Source organism: Theropithecus gelada, chromosome 4 (assembly GCF_003255815.1).
Source record: "Theropithecus gelada isolate Dixy chromosome 4, Tgel_1.0, whole genome shotgun sequence".
Lineage (NCBI taxonomy): Eukaryota > Metazoa > Chordata > Mammalia > Primates > Cercopithecidae > Theropithecus > Theropithecus gelada.
In genome coordinates this window covers 169,388,238-169,408,921 of record NC_037671.1, presented here as the reverse complement: position 1 = coordinate 169,408,921, position 20,684 = coordinate 169,388,238, and the positions used below count along the sequence as shown (strand labels likewise).

General features: G+C 37.7%; 1 protein-coding gene across 2 annotated transcripts in view; it reads right to left on the bottom strand.

The window, feature by feature from the left end:
• Nucleotides 1-20,684, bottom strand: part of UTRN (utrophin) — a 581,550-nt gene that overhangs the window by 364,538 nt on the left and 196,328 nt on the right. For both annotated transcript variants that reach the window (XM_025381643.1, XM_025381644.1), the window contains exons 28-34: nucleotides 19,753-19,887; nucleotides 17,563-17,712; nucleotides 16,430-16,591; nucleotides 15,069-15,197; nucleotides 14,164-14,337; nucleotides 11,794-11,949; nucleotides 6,749-6,919 (exon numbers count right to left, since the gene is read on the bottom strand). In XM_025381643.1, the coding sequence (XP_025237428.1) occupies nucleotides 6,749-6,919; nucleotides 11,794-11,949; nucleotides 14,164-14,337; nucleotides 15,069-15,197; nucleotides 16,430-16,591; nucleotides 17,563-17,712; nucleotides 19,753-19,887 (1,077 nt within the window). The remainder of the gene's footprint in view (nucleotides 1-6,748; nucleotides 6,920-11,793; nucleotides 11,950-14,163; nucleotides 14,338-15,068; nucleotides 15,198-16,429; nucleotides 16,592-17,562; nucleotides 17,713-19,752; nucleotides 19,888-20,684) is intronic.

Below are 20,684 nucleotides of genomic sequence, written 5' to 3'. Positions count from 1 at the left end.
GGAATATTTACCAAACAAATGGAAAGCAAAACCAAAAAAAAAAAAAAAAATGCAGGGCTTGCAATCCTAGTCTCTAATAAAACAGACTTTAAACCAACAAAGATCAAAAAAGACAAAGAAGGGCAGTACATAATGGTAAAGGGATCAGTGCAACAAGAAGAGCTATCCTAAATACATATGCACCCAATACAGGAGCACCCAGATTCATAAAGCAAGTTCCTAGAGACCTACAAAGAGACTTAGACTTCCACACAATAATAGGGGGAGACTTTAACACCCAACTGTCACTATTAGATAGATCAGTGAGACAGGAAATTAAAAAGGATATTCAAGATTTGAACTCAGCTCTGGACCAAGTGGACCTAATAGACATCACAGAACTCTCCACCCCAAATCAACAGAATATACATTCTTCTCAGAACCACATCACACTTATCCTAAAATTGACCACATAATTGGAAGTAAAACACTCCTCAGCAAATGCAAAAGAACAGAAATCATCACAAACAGTCTCTCAGACCACAGCACAATCAAATTAGAACTCAGGATTAAGAAACTCATTCAAAACTGCACAACTGCATGGAAACTGCACAACCTGCTCCTGAATAACTTCTAGGTAAATAACAAGATTAAGGCAAAAATAAATAAGTTCCTTGAAACCAATGGGAACAAAGACACAACATAACAGAATCTCTGGGACACAGCTAAAGCAGTGTTTAGAGGGAAATTTATAGCACTAACTGCCCACAGGAGAAAGCTAGAAAGATCTAAAATCAACACCCTAATATCACAATTAAAAGAAGTAGAGAAGCAAGAGCAAACAAATTCAAAAGCTAGCAGAAGACAAATAAGTAAGAGCAGGGCAGAACTGAAGGAGATAGAGACACAAAAAAACCCTTCAAAAAAAATCAATGAACCCAGGAGCTGGTTTTTTGAAAAGATTAACAAAATAGATAAGCCATTAGCCAAACTAATAAAGAAGAAAAGAGAGAAGAATCAAATAGACACACACAAAAAAAAAGATAAAGGGGATATCACCTATGATCCCACAGAAATAAAAACTACCATCACAGAATTCTATAAGCACCTCTATACAAATGAACTAGAAAATGTAGAAGAAATGGATAAATTCCTGGACACATACACCCTTACAAGACTAAACCAGGAAGAATTTGAATCCTTGAATAGACGAACAACAAGTTCTGAAATTGAGGCAGTAACTAATAGCCTACCAATCAACAAAAGCCCAGGATCAGATGGATTCACAGCTGAATTCTACGAGAGGTACTAAGAGGAGCTGGTACCATTCCTTCTGAAACTATTCCAAACAATAGAAAAAGAGGGACTCCTCCCTGACTCATTTTATGAAGCCAGCATCATCTTGATACGAAAACCTGGCAGAGACATCACAGAAAAACAGAAAATTTCAGGCCAGTATCCCTGAGGAACATCAATGCGATAATCCTCAATAACGTACTGGCAAACCAAATCCAGCAGCATATCAAAAAGCATATCCACCACGATCAATTCGGCTTCATCTCTGGTATGCAAGGCTAGTTCAATGCAAATCAATAAACGTAATCCACATGCAAATCAATAAATGTAATCCATCACATAAGCAGAACCAATGACACAAACCACATGATTATCTCAATAGATGCAGAAAAGGCCTTCAATAAAATTCAACACCCCTTAATGCTAAAAAACACTCAGTAAACTAGGTATTGATTGAACATACCTCAAAATAATAAGAGCTATTTATGACAAACCCACAGCCAATATCATATTGAATGGGCAAAAGCTGAAAGCATTCCTTTTGAAAACCGGCACAAGACAAAGATGCCCTCTCTCACCACTCCTATTTACACAGTATTGGAAGTTCTGGCCAGGGCAATCAGGCAAGGGAAAGAAATAAAGGGTATTCAAACAGGAAGAGAAAAAGTAAAATTGTCTCGGTTTGCAGATGACATGATTGTATATTTAGAAAACCCCATTGTCTCAGCCCAAAAACTCCTTAAGTTAATAACCAATTTCAGCAAAGTCTCAGGATACAAAATCAATGTGCAAAAATCACAAGCATTCCTATATACCAATAATAGATAAACAGGAAGCCAAATCATGAGTGAACTCCCATTCTCAATTGATACAAAGAGAATTATATAGCTAGGAATCCAACTTACAAGGGATGTGAAGGACCTCTTCAAGGAGAACTACAAACCACTGCTCAAAGAAATAAGAGAGGACACAAACAAATGGAAAAACATTCCATGCTAATGGATAGGAAGAATCAATATCGTGAAAATGGCCATACTGCCCAAAGTAATTTTTAGATTCAACGCTATTCTCATCAAGCTACCATCGAATTTCTTCACAGAATTAGAAACCAACTACTTTAAATTTCATATGGAACTAAAAAGAGCCCATATAGCCAAGACAATTCTAAGCAAAAAGAACAAAGCTGGAGGCATCATGCTACCTGACTTCAAACTACACTATCAGGCTACAGTAACCAAAACAGCACGGTACTGGTAACAAAACAGATATATAGACCAATGGAACAGAACAGAAGCCTCAGAAATAACACCACACATCTATAACTCACTGATCTTTGACAAACCTGACAAAAACAAGCAATGGGGAAAGGATTCCCTGCTTAATAAAGGGCGTTGGGAAAACAGGCTGGCCATAAGGTGAAAACTGAAACTGGACCCCTTCCTTACACCTTATACAAAAATTAACTCAAGATGGATTAAAGACTTAAATGGCAACACCATTCAGGACACTGGCATGGGCAAAGACTACATGATTAAAACACCAAAAGCAAAGGCAACAAAAGCCAAAATTGACAAATAAGATCTATAAACTAAAGAGCTTTTGCAGAGCAAAAGAAAGTACCATCATAGTGAACAGGCAACCTAGAGAATGGGAGAACGTTTTCGCAATCTACCCATCTGACAAACGGCTAATATCCAGAATGTACAAGGAACTTCAACAAATTTACAAGAAAAAAACAAACAACCCCATCAAAAAGTAGGTGAAGGATATGAACAGGCACTTCTCAAAAGAAGACATTTATGTGGCCAACAAACATATGAAAAAAAGCTCATCATCACTGGTCATTAGAGAAGTGCAAATCAAAACCACAATGAGATACCATCTCATGCCAGGTAGAATGGTGATCATTAAAAAGTCAGGAAACAACAGATGCTGGAGAGGATGTGGAGAAATAGGAATGCTTTTACACTGTTGGTGGAAGTGTAAATTAGTTCAACCATTGTGGGAGACAGTGTGGTGATCCCTCAAGGATCTAGAACCAGAAATACCACTTGACCCAGAAATCCCATTACTGGGTATATACCCGAAGGATTATAAATTGTTCTACTCTAAGGACATGCACACGTATGTTTATTGCAGCACTACTCACAATAGCAAAGACTTGGAACCAACACAAATGCCCATCAATGTTAGACTGGATAAAGAAAATGTGGCACATATATACCACAGGATACTATGTAGCCATTATGTAGCCATTAAAAATGTGAGTTCATGTCCTTTGCAGGGACCTGGATGAAGTTGGAAACCATCATTCTCAGCAAACTAACACAGGAACAGAAAACCAAACACCACATGTTCTCACTCATAAGTGGGAGTTGAACAATGACAACACATGGACACAGGGAGGTGAACGTCACACACTGGGGCCTGTCAGGGGGGTGGGGGGTTAGGGGAGGGATAGCATTAGGAGAAATACCTAATGTAGATGACGGGTTGATGAGTGCAGCAAACGACCATGGCACATGTATACCTATGTAACAAACCTGCATGTTCCGCACATGTATCCCAGAACTTAAAGTATAACAATTAAAAAAAAAAAAAAAAAGAGCTAGTGGAAAAAAATAAGTAAATAATTAAATGCACCTGGAGTAGAGGTGGTCTTTCTAAGCACTAAAGGCAGAAATAATGAAGAAAAAGATGGATTTTGTTGATTAAAAAATATTCAGAAGGGCTTACTTTTTTTCCAAAGAAAAAAGCTTAAAAAAACAAAAAAGGAAGCTATAGTAATAAAACAATTTTTTTGCAGTCAAACACAACTCACTAAGCATTGATAATCAGAACAGATAAAAAGTTTCAAATTAAAAGACCAATTTGGTGATTTAAAAAAATGGTCAGAATTAGAGGAAAAAGCAGTATTTTTAAAGGAGCTATAAAAGACTTATAAACTAGTGAAAAAATGTTCTAATTAAATAACCAAGACATGATGTCAAGTAGAAATTCTCATTCTCATGTGGTGGGTGCACGATTTCTGAAGGACAATTGCATAATTTGTATCAGACTTAAAAATGGATGTATTCCTGTCCCTTGACCAATAATTTTAGGGTTAAGAATTTATCCTCAGGAAATAATTATGAATGCATGCTATGGTTTAGTATATTCATCACAGCAGTATCTATAACAGAGAAAATGGTAATAATTTAAATGGACATAAATAGAGAAATGAGAGAATAAAAACATTAAGAATGAAATACTACACATATCTCTAATATGCTATACAAAAACAAGTATAGGTAAAGAAAAATGTTAAAGATGTAAGTTTTTAAAAGAAGGTCAATAAATGCTAGTTACAACAAAATTTATTTTTAAATACATGCTTTTGCATGTGCACATCGATATGTGCCCCAAAAAATGAAAAAAAACACAGTATTATTTAATTATAGGTGATTTTTGCTCCTTTTTTTTTGTATTACACTATGCAAATTTCATTCAAATAACTTCTATTACTTATCTTACTAATAAAAACGTAATGATTTTCAAAGTGTACTGCACGAGGAAGATAATATTTCCTTGAAAAACTTGAATTTAACAAAAATAAAGTTTGGTGTTTTTGTTTTGCATTCATCCACAACACACTGATGACTTGCAATGTTCATTTCCATCATACATTCCTTTCTTCACTTCCGTCACACTCACACAGCTCATGGCATGATTACGCTGTTCATGAGCTTTTTTCTAAACTGAGAATAGTCTTTCCAGTGTCTACTATCTTAACTTTCTCCCAGCTGTCATCTCCATAGAGCATTCAAAGTAAGTAGGAGTTGTGTCATCCCACAACCTCTCAGCGCCTTCTCCTCAAGGCCCACAGCAAACATGTGTAGAGCTGTAGAGGATGTGAAACTGATACTTGTGGCTTTATATCAACATCAGTATTGATTGATTATAAATGATCACAGTATTGATCTTTATAATCACCACTTCCCACTAGTATACTTGCTTCTTTCTCAGGAAAGAGTTAGGAAAACAGAATGCCTTGTTAAAAGAGCCACTCATGTTCCATTCAATTCTTTGTCTACTGCAAATAATTTGCCTACTGCAGAAGCCAGAACCAGCAAATCAACTTTCTAATCTCTGTGATTTCAAAGTATACAGCTAAAGAAAACTCATGTATTGATTTTTAAAAATTCTATTCCTATGTTCTTTACATCTGTAAGTTTGCAATAGAAAGGTTAGTTATTGGTTTTAAAATGTTATTGAAGAAGAATTAAAGTCAGCACAATTCTTTGTAAATACTCTGTAAATATGTGTCATTGATTTTGAAGGTGGTGAATTAGGCTTTTAAGTACTATATTAACATAATACCTATAAAGGCCTCGATGATCCATGAATGTAATGCCTTTGGAATCAAGATAAAAATATCTTATTAAATGAGCTGTTTTACAAATAATTCCATTAAAAAATGGGCAAAGAAAATGAATAGACACTTCACTAAAGACATACTAGCAGCCCACAACACATGAAAAAAATGCGCAACATCACTAACATTAGAGAAATGCAAATTGAAACCATAATGAGATACCATCTCACACCATTCAGAATGGCTATTATTAAAAAGTGAAAAAACAACAGATGTTGGCAAGGTTGCAGAGAAAAAGGAACACTTTTACATGCTGGCGGGAATATATATTAGTTCAACCTCTGTGGAAAGCAGTTTAGAAATTTCTCCAAGAACTTCAAACAGAGTTCTGATTACTGACCCAGAAATCTGATTACTGGGTATATATGCAAAGGAAAATAAATTGTTCTACCAAAAAGATACATGCACTCATATGTTCATCAGCACTATTCACAACAGCAAAGACATGTCATCAAACTAGGTGCCCATCAGTGGCGGACTGAATAAAGAAAATGTGGTACATATACACCATGGAATACTACATAGCCATAAAAAAGAATGAAATTTCCTCTGCAGCAACATGGATGCAGCTGGAGGCCATTATCCTAAGTAAATTAATGCAGGAATGGAAAATCAAATGCCACATGTTCTCACTTACAAATGGGAGCTAAACATTGGGTATGCATGGCCATAAAGATGGGAACGATAGACAATGGGGACTAGCATAGGGGAGAGAAACAGAGGGAGGCATCAGCTGAAAAACTACCTAGTGGGTACTATGCTCACTACCTGGGTGATGGGATCATTCATACCCCAAACCTCAGCATCACACAATATATCCATGTAACAGACCTATACATGTACCCCTTAATCTAAAAGTAGAAATTATAAACAAAATAAAATATAATCATTGTTTTAAAAATATGTTTTCTTAGGACAGAGAAGTGGATAAACAACGCAAAAAAAGAAAATGCTAGACTTAATATGAAATGGAGGGTCATGGCATCCACCCAGATCGCCCAGAACAAATGTCATGTTACACTGGCATCATGCTGGTGTTTCATCTGAACTGCAACTTACTTTAGCCCAGGAAATTTCTGTATCCAAGTCACCAAGCAGACCTTCTGAAGTGGACTTCTGCACCAATTCAGCTTCAGTGGCAGAAAGCCACTCAGAGAGAGAAGCAGCCTCTTTCTTCATTTTCCGGGCCAACTGTGATGCTCTTTCCAGATCCTGTTTTCCTTCTGTCACCTGAGACGGAGAGAGAGACAGGGCGAGACTGAGCGTGAGATGAGAATGAATATAAATGGGAATGAATCAGGATATTAACTAAAGATGCAAACTGATTCATATATAACCCCCAAGACATACATAACCTTTGTCTGTAGCACCTTAGAATCCTCTAAGCTTGCATTTCTGCAAGGAGGCAATATACTGTAGTAGTTAAGGGCCAGGCAATCCTGGGTTTTCATCTTAGCTCTATCATTAATTTCCTAAGTGACATTTGTAGAAATGTAGCCCTCAAAATATTGGTATGAGGATGGGCGCAGTGGCTCATGCCTATAATCCCAGCACTTAGGGAGGCCAAGGCAGGCAAATCTCTTGAGTCCAAGAGTTTGAGACCAGCCTGGGAAACATGACAAGACCTTGTCTCTACAAAAAATACAAAAAATTATCTAGTGTGGTGGTGCATGTGCCTGTGGTTCCAGCTACTCAGGAGGCTGAGATGGGAGAATCGCTTGAGCCCTGGAGGCTGGGGCTGCAGTGAGGTGTGATCCTGCCACTGCACTCCAGCCTGGGCAACAGAGCAAGACCCCATCTCAAAAAAAAAAAGAAAAGAAAAGAAAAGAAAGACTGTTATGGGTATTAAGTGAGAAAAACACATATAAAAAGGGCTGAAACAAAGTTAAAAATCACTAAATAGTATCTATTATAATTTTGAACAGACGATATCTTAGAATCCTCTCCACAAAGGAGTTTGTTTAAAAAATACTGTATTATAGCAATCTGAGGGGAAAATGGCACCATTTTCACAATTATATGTTTTATAATTAACCAAATAAACTTAAAATACAGTACATTACTATGCATCCTAAACCTTATTAATATTTCGCTCTTACTGTTGTTGACAGAAAGCAAATGAACTTAACTAACATTTACCAAGCTCTTAATGCAGCTTCTGTGTTGTGCTAAGGAATCTTACACATGTATGCAATAAAAATTCACAAAACCTCTTTCTACTTTATGGATAACGAAAACGAAACTTAACGAGGTTAAGACCGGCAAGGCGCAGTAGATCATGCCTGTAATTCCAGCACTTTGGGAGGCCAAGGCAAGCAGATCACAATGTCAGGAGTTCGAGACCAGCCTGACCAACATGGTGTAACCCTGTCTCTACTAAAAATACAAAAATTATCCAAATGTGGGGGCGTATGCCTATAATTGCAGGTACTCAGAAGGCTGAGGCAGTAGTACTGCTTGAACCAGGGAATCAGAGGTTGCAGTGAGCCGAGATTGTGCCACTGCACTCCAGTCTGGCAACAGAGTGAGATTCCATCTCAAAAAAAAAAAAAAAAAAAAAAAAACAGGTTAAGGCCAAGGCCGGGGTGGTAGGTACAATCTTTGGATTGAGCCATGCCATTCTGGCTTCTACCTCCATCACTCCTCAGACATTGCCCTTGCTAAGTTCAATACTGACCCCAGTGGCAACTGATCCCCTGGCTTCCCAGACCTAGCACTCGCCTGTGTGCCTACCACGTCTTGCTACTTATGTTAGTTTCTTTTGCAAGCTCATCTTCCTCAGATTTCTTACTAAGTGATACAATTCCTAAGACCTGGTCGAGGGCCCTCTTCTTTCACTATATCCTGTTCTTAGACAATCTATCATCCCTGATTACTTTAATTACCACCTCTATGCAGATGACTCATAAAATCCACCTCTTCAGTCCAGATATATTCTCCAGACCTGAATAATCATGTGAGTACCCGACATTTCCAATTAACATTCTCAAAGGTACTTAAAATGTCAACATGTCCAGCCAGGTGCGTTGGCTCATGCCTGTAATCCCAGAACTTTGGGAGGCTGGGCAGGTGGACTGCCTTAGCTCAGGAGTTCGCGACCAGCCTGGGCAACACGGTGAAACCCCATCTCTACTAAATACAACATTTAGCCAGGCATGGGGGCATGCACCTGTAGTCCCAGCTACTCCAGAGGCTAAGGCAGGAGAATTGCTTGAACCTGGGAGGTAGAGGTTGCAGTGAGCCGAGATTGCACCACTGCACTCCAGCCCAGGCAATAGAGCAAGACTACATACCAAAAAAAAAAAAAAAAGTCAACATGTCCAATACATACCTGTGATTTCTGCATGCTTCCTTTTTTTTTTTTTTTTTTTTTTTTTGATGGAATTTTCACTCTTGTTGCCCAGGCTGGAGTGCAGTGGTGTGATCTCGACTCACTGCAACTTCTACCACCTAGGTTCAAGCGATTCTTCCTCCTAGGTTCAAGCAATTCTTTTGCCTCAGCCTCCCGAGTATCTGGGATTACAGGCACACGCCACCACACCCAGTTATTTTATTTTATTTTATTTTATTAATTTATTAATTTATTTATTTTTGTATTTTCAGTAGAGATGGGGTTCCACCATGCTGGTCAGGCTGGTCTCGAACTCCTGACCTCAGGTGATCTGCCCCCTCAGCCTCCCAAAGTGCTGGGATTACAGATGTGAGCCACTGTTCCTGGCCCTCTATCTTTTCTTACAGCACCCATCTCAATGACCACACTATCCACATCATCAAGCCAGAAACCAAGGAGTCATCCTTCTTCTCTTCTTCTGCACCAAGTTCTGTTGATTTCACTTCCTACATATGTCTGAAATCAGTTCCCTCACTCCATCTCCACTGTCCATCCTAGTTGAAGGTACGACCATCTTTCACCAAGAGTACAACAATGATTTCCTAACTGGTCTCCTCACATCCACTCCAGCCTCTCTCCAATTCCTCTTCCAAACTGCAGTGAGTAATCCTTTAAAAGACATATCTGCATATGTGATTTCCCTACTAAAAACTGTGCAATAACTGCTTAAGACACAGATTTAAATCTATAACACAAACTCTATGACATTGGCAAGAATTCGTCTCATCCCATCTCCCTAGCACCATGTTCCCCACACTGGCTCTCTCTGCTCTAGCCACATAAATGTGCCACACTGCTTCCTGCCTTAGAGCCTTTATATATACTGTTTTATCAGTCTTGAAATCTCCTCTAGTTTCACCCAGGTTACTCCTACCCAGACTTCGAATCTCAGCTTACGCATCACCTCCTCAGGGAAGCCTTCCTAACCCAAGACTGGGTGAAATCCCTCTTTACCTATACTGTTAAAGAACCATGTACATTCTTCATAACTCTTCAGACTGATAATGTAACATAATTTCATGTAACTACTCAATATTTTCCTCTTTCACTACCCTAAGATCCATTAGACAAAGAGATAATTTATCTTTTTCCTCACTGTCTCCTTTCCCTCACTGTCTCTTCTTGCTCACACTCTCCACACTGTATAATTCCCGACACAGAGTAAAGTCTCAATTAAGTGAAACTTTAAATGATTAAATCAATTAATACTAAAATTATAGTCACAATTGGAGAAATAGTGCAAAAACCAGCAATACCATTCCATTCATAAAATGCCCAGTGAATAAATATAATAATATTTAATGAATAACAAGCTGTATAATTCCAAAAAGAAGCTCTAAGGTATGCGTTTCAGACATGTAATGCATCAAAATGCACCACATCAACAATTTAAACTTGAGGAAGTAAGATCAAAATCACATAGAAAAAGCATAAACCGGTCATTCTGATTTCAACTGAAAACAAAATTTCAGCTGTTTTTCTCTGGGCTTATGTAGAAACTTCAATATTACCTCAACTGGAAGTAGTTAATATTTCCTAACTGAAGAAGGATCCAAAATACCATCAAACATGGTTTTCCAATATTACCTATTAAGGTTTCACACTTCCACACATTCTTTACTCTCCTGGTTTCAGGACAAAGATTCAGTCACTCACAATAAATGCTCAACAACTCCTGCATGGATTTACTAAAATGCCCAAATTAGAGATATTTCTTGGCAGGATTTCAAATCCTGGTAGATTAATGTGAACTTCTTGCCACTGGTTATTTACTAGAGCCCTGATGTTTTAACATTTCTCAGTAGACTATTTAGGAATCTAAGGACAATAACTCGAGTTTTACAGGGACTATTATTTCCCATTTTTCCTACATGAAATGGGAAAACATTAGGACTAAAAACAGAATGTTTATCACAATTAAAATTACACTTAGAAAAACCTTACATGCTATGACTAGAAAAAAGCCAACACTGGCTACTGCTATCCATTGAAATTTGGAATTATTAACATTGATTGTTTCCCTTGTATTTCGTTGAAGTACTAAGTCTACCACAATGAACATATATTACTTGTAGTTTCCTTAGAATAACTTATGGAATATCAGTAGCCATTGAAAGTATAACTATTAGGTTGAATTAAATATTAAAAATAAAATTTTTTGAAAGAGTGTCTCACTCTGCTGCCTAGGCTGGAGTGTAGTGGCGTGATCTCAGCTCACTGCAACCTCTGCCTGCCAGGTTCAAGCAACCATCCCACCTCAGCCTCCCAGGTGGCTAGGACTATAGGTATGCACCACCATGGCTTTTTTTTTTTTTTTTTTTGAAATTTATTTTGTTTTTGGAGGTTTTCATTTGTATTTTTTTGTAGAGACAAGGTTTCATCATGTTGCCCAGGCTAGTCTCAAACCCCTGGGCTCAAGCCATTACCTACCTTGGCCTCCCAAAGAGCTGGGATTACAGGCGTGAGCCACTGTGCCTAGCCAAAAATAAATTTCTGTGTAACTATGAATCACTGTAATATTAGCACGTACATTTAAAGAAATATAACAAAAATTATTACAATAAATTGAAAACACATATGAATCTCCTAATTTTCAAACAAGCATTTTCCAAAAAGTGAAATTTAAAAATACATGAGAGAGAAAGAGAGAGAGAGAGACAGGGAGTGAGAGAGAGAGAGAGAGAGGAATGAGCTGTGGGACTGCTCTCCTTACCTGTGCGCCCAGGTCATTGTAAAGGACTTTCAGGGAAGTCAGCTGCTCATCCATCCCTTTTGGGTTGTCCGTTTGCTGTTTCTGGACAATATGTCTTCCTGTTTTAATTACAGTTTCCACTTCAAGTTTGACTTCACTCAAAGTTTTATACAGTTTCTTTAAAATAAACAAAGAAAAAGACAAATTACACACTGTGGTGACAACTTGCCAACTGGCATCATATCAGAAGACAGCTTACACAGACTGACAGCCAAGACCTAACTATGGCGATCAGAGGCCATCATCTTTCTCAGATTTGGTCTGAAGGTCGAGTCAAATGAAATCAAGCTTGTAATAACTTCTTCAAATCTGACAAGAAAATAAACTAATAGAGTTGATGCTCATTCTTTTAAAATCTCAGACAAATGTTTTAAATGTTTATGAAAGTACTTGATAATATAAATATTTTTGCTACATAAAATGGGAAAACATCAGGACTAAAAACAGAATGTTTATCATAATTAAAATTACATTTAAAAAAATCTTGCATGTTATGACTAAAAAAAGCCAACACCAGCTACTGCTGTCTGTTGGATTTGGAATTGTTAACATTTATTCCTATTTCTCAGAAGTACTAAGTCTACCATAATGAGCATATATTATTTGTATAATAAAAAATGAAAAACTCGATATATCAAGATGTATATGATTATAAGTAAACAGATTTCTGATGTAAATCAAAACCACAATAAGACACTGTCTCATACCAGTCAGAATGACTATCATTAAAGAGTCAAAAACAACAGATGCTGGCAAGGCAGGAGAGAAAATGGAACACTATACACTGTTGGTAGAATTGTAAATCAGTTCAGCCCCTGGGGAAAGCAGTTTGGAAATATCTCAAAGAACTAAACATAGAATTATTATTCAACCCAGAAATGCTATTACTGGGTATATATGTAAAGGAGAATAATTGTTCTACCAAAAAGACACATGCACTCCCATGTTTATCACACCACTACTTACAATAGCAAAGACATGTCATCAACCTACATGCCCATCAATGGGGGAATGGATAAAGAAAATGTGGTACAAATACACCACAGAATACTACACAGCCAGAAAAAATGAAATCATGTCCTTTGCAGCAGCATGGATGCAGCTCAAGGCCATTATCTTAAGTAAATTAACGCAGGAACAGAAAACTAAATACTACATGTTCTCACTTATAAGTGGGAGTTAAACGATGGGTACACATGCACATAAAGATGAAAAGCAAAGACACTGGGACTCCAAAAGATGGGAAGGAGGAAAGGGGCAAGAGCTGAAAAACTACCCATTGGGTACTACATTTATTATTTGGGTGATGGGTTCAGTCGAAGCCCAAACCTCAGCATCATACAATATATCCATGTATCAAATGTGCACACGTACTTCCTGAACCTAAAAGTCTTCAAAAATTAAAAATTAAAATAAATTTAAATATAAAAAAAGAAATTGGAGCTCTGTAGGTCAAATTCAGAGCTGTCGTCATCCTAGTTACCTGAAACCAAAAAGCTTTATTCTAAACAGCTTCTCTTGACATCATACATCATCATCTCAACATCTCATAGGATGCTGTCATGTAACAGACCCCTGAACTATGTTCCATGAAGTCAAGGACAGCACTTTCTCCAATTACCATTATGTCACAATAATCAAATAAATACTTATATACATTTATATACATGCACATATATATTAAAAGGTATCCTTTGTTTTGAAAAGCACAAAGAACTGACCCTATACCTCTCCTATCCTAAAGAGTCTCATCTTAAGTTTTGTGATTCCCAAGCAGAACACTAATTCTAAGATTGTGTCCCCTTAGCTACTTTATTTTTAAATTTCTATTCAATTGAATTATAAAGTTCAAGACTAAAAAAGTAATAAGGCCTTATATATCATTTCTTCTTTCCTATCTTAAGATTTAAATTTCTATTTGAACTTCTATTTTCCTAGAAAATGGAATTTTTATGATATCCATTGTAAGTATGGTTCTTCTAGCTAACTCAAATTTATCCTTGAAAACTTTGCTTACTAGTCACATTCTGCTGAAGCCTTCCTAACTTCACATGGTGATTAAGACATGTTTCTTTTGCTTTGGTTTTTGTTTGTCATCATGTTATATACATGTCTATTGCAGTTTCCTCCGCTATCTCTCTTATCTCTTCTAATGTCTTTGGAGGGAAAGACCACACTTCTTATTTTTTAACATGTTTTCCATCATCAGTCCTTATGTTTAGCACACTCTAGACTAGTGATCATTGGACACACTAGGCATGTACTTGCTAGACCAAGCCATAACAGCTGCTGAAAAAGCCACTGCATGTGCCAATCACCCAACAACCTCACCATACACTTGTCCAGGTGGGTCTGTATGACATCAGGGTCTACGTCCTTCACATCCAGAACATGAAGTTCTGCTTTCACGCCATCCAGCACACGCTTGCAGTCCAGCATGCGCTGTTCGAAGTTAGCAGGCTTCTGGAAAAGCTGAAACTTTGTGGACACCTCTCGGAGTTTCCTCTGTTTGCAGAAATGAAAATATGCAATTCCCATCAGGATGATTATCTCTCTCATCATGAGCATAACACATACTACTAAAAATTTGTACCATAAAGTACCAAAAAAAAAAAAATTCAGTAATATGACCAAAAAAAAAAAAAATCCTAATGAAACTTGGTGAGGATACCCTATCGCCTAAGTGAACTGCACAGCCCAGTGTCAAAAATTACAACACTCAGTGTCTTAATCTCAGAAGTAATGGATTTGGATAAGAAATTTAGATAAAGCTGGCCTCACTGGAATTAAAACTTCATGTTCAAAAAGATTGTTCAGGAACCTAGAACTCAAAATGCCCTTCATCACAAATTCAGAGTGAAAGTCAATGTCATATCGACCATGAAAGAACTAAATGATGCATCCAATTCATGCTCAGCCTGCCCACAGTATCAGCCACACAATACTGACAGAGGCTCTGCATTAAAGAAAAAGTCTATACAAAGCTAACTTCTAAATCTGGCTCACTCTCCCATTTCTCAACTCAATTATCAAAATCAGATTTAATATTTTTCCATCCATGCAACAATTTGTTTCTGCTGTACTGGGATGCAACCTTCAATACATCACTCCCATCCCATGGTTTACATCATAAAGAATATCAATGGTGCCCAAGTAATCAATTCTTTCTCTTTTTAAAAAAAAAAAAAAATTCCCAACATGTTGAAAAGTAAAAGGAAGCTCCTGGCCCTCTTTACCTGTAGCACATCCATCTGACTTCCTCCTCTGGCAGTCCTACTCTCTGGGGAGGTCGGGGGCTGAGAACGCATATTTCTTCTCAACTCCTCTAGGGTTAGCTCATGGGCTGAGATCTCTGCTTGGATTTTCTACAAAGAGATTGGAAAGGGAAGAGTATGTCCTTTTGTTTTCTTAAGTATAAAAAGAGACAATACAAAAGTTCTATATCGTTGTGTTATACATGATATTGTATTTTACATAATGTTGACCTCCACAGAAGCTTTAATAAGTTTTTGTAGTCTGGGAGCGGTGGCTCATGCCTGTAATCCCAGCACTTTGGGAGGCCAAGGTGGGTGGATCACGAGGTCAGGAGTTCAAGACCAGCCTGGTCAAGATGGTGAAACCCCATCTCTACTAAAAATACAAAAAATAGCCAAGTGCAGTGGCAGGCGCCTGTAATCCCAGCTCTTCGGGAGGCTGAGGCAGGAGAATCACTTGAACCCGTGGGGCAGAGTTTGCAGTAAGCTGAGATCATGCCACTGCACTCCAGCCTGGGTGACAGAGTGAGAATCCGTCTAAATAATAATAATAATAATAATAATAAGTTTTTGCATAATAATAATATGGCCCACTGCATGGTATGACTATTGTACGTGATGCCCATGCTAAGGTCTTTGCATTTGTCGTTTCTAATGTTCACAAGTTATTTATAAGGAAGGAATTGTCCCAACTTCACAGCTAAGAAAACTACAATTTAAAATATACAGGACTTTTCAGCCAGGCACAGTGGCTCACACCTATAATCCCAGTATTTTTGGAGGCCGAGGAAGGCGGATCACCTGAGGTCAGGAATTTGAGACTAGCCCGGCCAATATGGCAAAACCCTGTCTCTACTAAAAATACAAAAATTATTGGGAGGCCAAGGCAGGCAGATCACTTGAGGTCAGGAGTTCAAGACCAGCCTGGCCAATATGGCGAAACCCCATCTCTACTAAAAATACAAAAAATTAGCCAGGCCTGGTGGCGCACACTTGTAGTCCCAGTTATTTGGGAGGCTGAGGCAGGAGAATCACTTGAACCCGGGAGGCAGAGGTTGCAGGGAGCCAAGATCGTGCCACTGTACTCCAGCCTGGGTGACATAGTGAGACTCTGTCTCAAATAAATAAATAAATAAATTTAATTTAATTAAATATATAGGACTTTTGCCAGAGTCTCACACAGAAAGCAAGAGAACTCTAAAACCCAAATGCTGCCCTGTAAGTAAGTCAATCTTTCCCATTGACCTTCAGTTTTGGATGGCAGGAGGGATTCTCTTATGGTTGAGGAGGCAACTACATAAGCTCTCTTTACAGCTCAGAAGCCCTCAAATACATGGCAATACCTGAGCTTCCTGTGGAACTTGGAAAGCATCTATCCTGTCAGTCAGGTACGTGGTGAGCTGTTTGTCCAGCTCCCCCAAGCTCTCTTGCAAGACTTGAAGCATCTGGTCAGTTTCCCGCAGGACCTGGAGTTGCTTTTCCAAAGAAATCTGCTTGCTCTCTGCCTGCACAGAGGAGAAATTGAATCATTAGTTGCCCAACACAAATATAAATAGCAGAATATATATATTCTGGCCATTAAGAAAAGACTAGAAAAGCTTTCCTCCAAGACTTTAGCCTTCTTTATAAATAAATAATAATTACTAATGATAACAGTGAAAATGTCCCACTAGGATCTTATGTACCATGCAGCTGAATTACTAATTATTACTTCTTTCTATATACAATGTCGAAATACAAAAATGTAAAAGTTTCCCAAAAGATGCATTAAACAGAAGATAAAAATTTGCTATTTATTATAATTTTAAAGCATTTTTAGGAATCAGCAATGTCTGCCAATAAGAATATAAAACATAAGAAAAATGTCTATTAATACATAAACATCAGAGTCTCTTTTTTTCCAAAGCCTAAAACAAATTCTATAGGTGTATATATATATCGAACTACTATTTACTGCACTTTTGGTTTAAGCTTGATGTTATTCATGGGCTGAACATCAACAGTTATTATTTAATATGTGTTTGGAAGTACCTAATATTCATACCCAACCTTCCTATAAAAGAAGTGCTCTTTCTCTAATTCGTGATACAAATATATATGTTACAACCTAGATATGAACTAAGAGACTATGGCTTTGCAGCTTATGTCAAATATCATGGCCCTAATATTTACTAGGATAGTATAAGTTGTTGTTCTTATATACAGCTTTCATATGATCCTTAATGAAACTTAAATATTTTTCAAGTAGAAATCATCTCAAAAATAATTTTTTTAATCATCAAATTCTGCCTTAGAGTGTTAGATCTATTCTTCCCTAGTGAGTACTTCAATACCCTCAATGCCCCTGTGAGCACTGGTTACCAACTTTAACCGACATTAAAGATTTTCCCAACATTAAAGCTCTGTGATATAGAGCTTAGGGCCAGCTCCACTTCATCAATACCTAATCAACACCCATGCACATCCCAACTCTCACCAGGTGACTTAGATCTTCATATCGGCTGTTGAAAGCCTCCAGTTTCTCACTGATTATATCATCCAGGATCCCCCCATCAATCAGAGTCTGGCCAAGTTCTCGAATCTGAGTGCGATTATCTGCCGGGTGGCGCAGAACAGATTCCAGAGACTGGAATGGAGATGGGGAAAAAAAATAATAATGCATTTACTAAGGCAAAAGGTATCGAGGATCCTCAAAATGTCTATTTGTTAAACAAGTAATTCTATTTTCTAAAAATCTACCTAAGGAACAGGACCAAAAATTAAGAAAATTACTAATTCACAAAAATACCCATCCCAGTATTAAAAAATGCATAAAAATAAGCAATTAGCACACGTGATATATAATGATATAATTTCACAAAAATAATTTCAACTATTATTAATTATGGGAGGGTGAGACAGGAGGATCACTTGAGCCCAGGAGTTCAAGGTTGCAGTGAGCTATCATACCACTGGAATCCAGCCTCGGCAACAGAGCGAGACCACGTCTCCAAACAATAAATAAGTGAATAATAAAAAGTTAAAAATAATTATTAATTATACGAGGAAATGTTTACAATCTGAAACAAAGTTTAAAGGTGGAGACAGTACTATGCAAACAAAATTATCTCAACTTTTATTAATTACGTTACTAAAAATAAGTACTCATTTTCCTACAATATACGCAGAATAAGAGGCATTGTTTTATATAAACACTTTTTATATTCATAAATCTAATTAACCATATGGGCTAAATAGCATTCCCAGTTTACAGATGGGAAAACTGAAGCTCAGAAAGGTTAAATAACTTGCCTACATACATGCAGTCAAAAGAAGAGGTAAGATACCAACATGGCTCTAAAGCCTTTAAGACCCCAAAGCCTGGCCAAGCGCGATGGCTCACACCTCTAATCCTAGCACTTTGGGAGGCCGAGGAGGGTGGATCACTTGAGGTCAGGAGTTTGAGAACAGCTTGGCCAACATGGTAAAACCCCGTCTCTACTAAAAATACAAAATTAGCTGGGGTGGTGGCACACGCCTGTGATCCCAGCTACTCGGGAGGCTGAGGCACGAGAATTGCTTGAACTCAGGAGGCGGAGGTTGCAGTGAGCCGAAATCACACAATTGCACTCTAGCCTGGTCAACATAGGGAGATTCTGTCTCAAATAAAAAATAAATAAGTAAATAAAAGATCTCAAAGCCTTTGATCCAATATACTACTGTCTAGTATGCATATATAAAAGACAGTAGTTAGGAAGAAATCTACAAACCATTTTAAAATGTTTATCTTAGAGTTTTGCTTTATACTTTTCTTTATTTTCCATATTTCTAGCATGTACACGTATTTACTCTTACATTAGGAAAAAAAAAACTAAGCTTTTCATATTTTTCATTCACTCTGTCTCTCACTCTGCTATATTTGAGAAGTGACATCTTTTCTCTAGCAGAGCATCCATCTCCTGGAATGTAAGTGCCACATTTTACTCATTTCTGACCTTCAATCCATTTGTCCACTCAGTTCCCACATGGTACCAAGACATTTTTAAAAGCATATCTACCCCTTCCCCTTTTATTTTTTGTTAAGCAGACCCACCCCCTTTGCATTGTATTTCATTTAAGAAATGGTTATTAAATTAATGTGTGCTACACACTGTGTTGGGAACAGAGGAATAACAAGGTATCGGGTACATTTCCTGTCCTCAATGAGTTCAAAGTCCAGGCTTGAAGATAAGCTCCTACGACAAGATCCCATGCCTCAACCACTGTCTTTTAACTTCTAACATCTGAAGGTAAGAGACAGGAAGCCCCTGTAAACCGTCAGTGCTGTGTTTAGTGAGTAAAAATAACTTGACGAAACAAGAGAGCAGTTGTCCTAATAACATATGGCAGAGCTTTGTCCAGGGCCTAGTAAAATAAACTGGAAAACCACTAGAGTGCTTCAACATGTCTAAAATTTACGAATTGTGAAACAGCTAACCACATCTTGAGGCTGATATAGTGGGTCACCAATAATCTAAATACACACGATTGTATAAACACTTCAGGCTACGAAAGAAAATGCAAGTGACATTGAAAATGACTGAGGAAGCAAATGCATTTGCCTGCGTAAAGCATTACATTACTCATTGTAAACATGTGTGGCCTCATCACAACAAAGAGAAATGCCATGGAGACTGTGGGTTCCAACCTCCAGGGCTTCGTTGACAGTGTCCGTCTTCTCAGGCAGGACCTCTGTGCTCTTCATCCGCTCTTCCAAAGTGTTTAACCAGGTGGTTTCAAGATCCAAATAGTGAAGCAGTTCAATCCAACAAGACCAGACCTCCTAAAGCATGAAAAAGTTTAAATTAGACAAAAAGCCATTTCATATATCGTGTATGTAGTGCTACACATTCTCTTTAATCACTAATAATTTCATCTGAATGTGAGTATATCTAGGAATTCAAAAACTGATGGAGTTGAAACTTCAAAAATAAAATAAAATAATCCAAAAAAAATCATATTAGACCAACTGGTGAGGGGTGTGGAGCAAAGAGTGGGCAAGAGGCTGCCTCACTCTTTAAAATAAATTCCATGATCTGATTTAAATGTCAAAAATACAACTATATAGTTAGTAGGAAAAACAAGAGAGAAACATTATTTAGTTTGTTTTGTAAAGGCCAAGTTCACACCTGTAATCCCAGCATTTTGGGAGGCCAAGGCAGGTGGATCACCTGAGGTCAGGAGTTCAAGACTAGCCTGGCCAACATGGTGAAACCCCATCTCTACTAAATATACAAAAATTAGCCGGGTGTGGTGGCAGGCACCTGTAATCCCAGCTACTCAGGAGGCTGAGGCAGGAGAATCGCTTGAACCTGGGAGGTGGAGGTTACAGTGAGCCCAGACCACACCACTGCCCTCCAGCCTGGGCAACAAGAGTGAAACTCTCTCTCAAAAATAAAATAAAATAAAATAAAATTGTTTTTTGAACAAAAGAAAAAAATTACTCACAACTGTAAATTTTTTAAAAATTATCTCATAGAAAATTGAAATCTCCTGGGCCCCATCCAATTCCAACTCAGAGCTAACTGAAAAAGTTTGCAATGTAGCCTTCCCAACTTTTTTCTAAGTTCATGAGGCCAT